The following is a 3,183-nucleotide window of genomic DNA, read 5'->3' on the forward strand; positions in this document are numbered from 1 at the left end:
AATTTTTAAAGCCAAGGAGCAAGACATATCGGATAACAAACATGACTGCAATAGAATAAAGATATTTCGACAGTAAAAACATAAAGCTTTGTGCTTTCTGTTGTTTATTGATACATGTCATATACATCTTTATATACAAATATATGAAGAGGATCTGCATTTTCCCCTATACATTCGCAGATACACAAGACTAGAACAAAAGACACAAGGATCCACATCAAACTGAAATATGTTCTGATTACGAAAAAAAAAAAACTATCTTAAATATTATATTATAATGTCTCATTGAGCACCATATTGTACTTTCCAGTAATAAATAAAACAAAAAATAAATGAATAATTGGCCTTTGCTGAATTTGTACTACTTTTAATACCCTGCCCGACCCCGCCCCCTCGCCACATAAACCACGCCCCTCCGGAATGTTCTCAGGAGGACGTGCGCTCTAGGCTTATTAAGTATGGACGCGTTCGCTTGATGGTCACGCGCTGTAGAATTGTCGTCCGCGCGAGCGTCATTCCCGATGAAAAGGAGTGCGGATTGAAGAGGCGCGCGGAGAGAGCGTTTGTTTTGCGAACATGGGCAGCTGAAAGCTCGGGAACGAATGGACACGAAAGGTTGAATGGTTACCTTATACCCCTCGCCAAAGTGTTACTGTAACCGGACTGAAGGAAGTTCAAGGGGCTTTTCAGCCTCACCACAGTAACAGGATCTTGAGGGGCTCTGCGTGCTAACGAGCTACATGGGACATACTTTGAATTATTAAAGCGCGTAATGAGAAGAATGACGCGCAGATGGTAGACTAAAGCGCGTTCATGGAAAACGGACATATTTGCGTTTGGGAAGGAAAAAACTGACACCGTATCGAGCGTGTTTGGCCCCTCTCGTCATGCGGCGGTGGGGGAGGATCGGAGCAGGGACCTCGCAGCGGATCTATGTTTCGCAACAATGTTAATGCCCCATACCGAGGGATTATAAGGCCTCAAAATGACACTTGGTGTCCAAATGTGCACTCGAGAAGTTGCGTATAGAGTTTGTCCTGCGAATTTCTAAAGATAATAACCAAAACTGAAAGCCCAATTCAATCTAAAGTCATTAAACGGGAATGTATATATCAAGTATCGTTGAATGTAGCTCCCAGTACAGCATGCCAAGTCTATGATCTGCATTACTTGCTTGAGTTGATCAGGGAACCGTTTCGGAAGCTTTTGTGTATCTTAACGCGTTTTTATGTGTGAAGTTATTTTGTGGTCCTCTGCGCAAATGGCGTCTTTCCCAGACTCCGACCTGCAAACATGTCCGCTGTGCAAGGAGCTGTGCGGCTGCTCTGCTCCGATCTCCTCCAATTCATCTACCTCCTCCTCGTCCTCCCAGACCTCCAACTCCTCATCTACCTCATCCACCAGGAGGCTGCACGTCCTGCCCTGTCTCCACGCCTTCTGCAGGCAATGCCTAGAGGGCCACAGGAGCCCAGGTGACCCTCTGAAGCTCAGATGCCCCACATGCGACCAAAAAGTGTCTCTGACGGAATCAGGCGTGGACGCGTTGCCTTCCTCCAACTTTCTTTTCAGCAACCTGCTGGATGTGGTGGTCTCTGCTGAGGAACAGGGCAAGAACGGTCGGTCTTCATCGGTGGTCCATCACGGTGGTCTTCTGAGACCCCAGCACCTCTCAGACCCTCAGTGCAGCTCTTGTGATGAGGGCAACCCCGCTACCTCCCACTGCCTGGACTGCCAGGAGTACCTGTGCGACAACTGCGTCAGGGCTCACCAGAGGGTCCGACTCACCAAAGACCACTTCATCGAGGGGCTTCTGGAGAGCTTACACCTGGCCAACCGCACCAACAACTCCAACACCCCGATCAACATCTCCCAGTCCTTCCTTAACAGCTTCTCCATGCTGAATGTTTTCCAGGAGAGGATGGACTTCTGCCAGCAGCATGATAACGCGGTGAGTTTTGTCTCCTGGGATTCATTGTTTGTTTAGTGCATGTTCCAGTTCTTTTGTGTAGTGGTTTAAAAATTTGAGATGGCTGCTGAAAGGCTGAAGGTTCGAACCTCAATCCAAGACCGTTACTGTTGTGTCCACACTTTGACTGCAACCGTAATAAGTGTACTGTACATGTTTCTGCTAAGTAGTACCCTCATTTACAGTCAGACCTACAAAGAAAGTTGTCACAGATGCACAGCTTCGTGGTCAAGGATGTAACCACGTATTCATAATTTAGGGGACCATGTGTAATCATTTAAGGATGAACCATTGGGAAACCCATATTGGTCGACCACTAATCTTCAATTTTTATTTTGGGTACGAGTCTGTTTTGTGGTGCTTATTGCTAAGAATTAATGCTATACATTACTATAGACATCTGCCGTTGTTGTTGTTTTTACCACAGATAAAGAATTACAGTATGGATTTAAATTTAATTGTATTTTTGTAATGTTATAATTTCTGCTTTTTTAGTCCGTATTAATCATTAGTTATTTGAGAAAAAAACAATGTTATGTATTTAAAATGTTATGAACGTTATTTATTTACAATTATTAGTTTATGCTTTGTTTTATCATTTTTATAATTTCCTTTATTTATGCTTCTATATTTATTATTTTCTCCTCTAAATGGTCCCAGATTTATGAGCAGGGTTTAGGGTGTTAAGCATAAAATGTTTTGTATATAATGAATAGATGTATCAGAATTTGTGTCGAAAACCATGAGTACTTTAGCACACAATTGTGAATATAGCTGCAAATACTGATCATCTGTATTTATGCGTCACTTCAATGATTCATATCTGTTTTTGATAAGGGCCTGTGTGTCATCTCAAGAATTCCTGACTGTGCATCTGTTTGAAGGTTTTAAATAACAGGCCTTTTTCCTGTTGGAAGTTAGCCTCTCAGACTTCGATCACCCTGTCATGATGCTTTCTAGAAATCAGCACTTCATATTTTTTTTCCCGGTGTTATGGATTCCAGTGCAACATGCAGGGCAGCTGCGTGTAGAATGGCTTCAGCCGTCCATATGTTTTCTAGATTGATGTGAGAGTTTCACTGCTGTTTCAGAATTTTTTTTTGTTATATATATATATATATATATATATATAGGTCTTTATCTGGTATGAGCCAATGAAGGATTAAAAGGTTAGTTCACCCAAAAATGAAAATTCTGTCATTAATTACTCACCCTCG

General features: G+C 42.6%; 1 protein-coding gene across 1 annotated transcript in view; it reads left to right on the forward strand.

Annotated features, from left to right (window-relative positions):
• Positions 1-298: 298 nt before the first annotated feature.
• Positions 299-3,183, forward strand: part of LOC107751884 (E3 ubiquitin-protein ligase TRIM71) — a 46,908-nt gene continuing 44,023 nt past the window's right edge. The window contains exon 1 of the mRNA XM_016567652.1: positions 299-1,948. Within this exon, the coding sequence (XP_016423138.1) occupies positions 1,229-1,948 (720 nt within the window). The 5' untranslated portion in view covers positions 299-1,228. The remainder of the gene's footprint in view (positions 1,949-3,183) is intronic.

Source organism: Sinocyclocheilus rhinocerous, unplaced genomic scaffold, assembly GCF_001515625.1.
Source record: "Sinocyclocheilus rhinocerous isolate Xijiao unplaced genomic scaffold, SAMN03320098_v1.1 scaffold752, whole genome shotgun sequence".
Classification (NCBI taxonomy): domain Eukaryota; kingdom Metazoa; phylum Chordata; class Actinopteri; order Cypriniformes; family Cyprinidae; genus Sinocyclocheilus; species Sinocyclocheilus rhinocerous.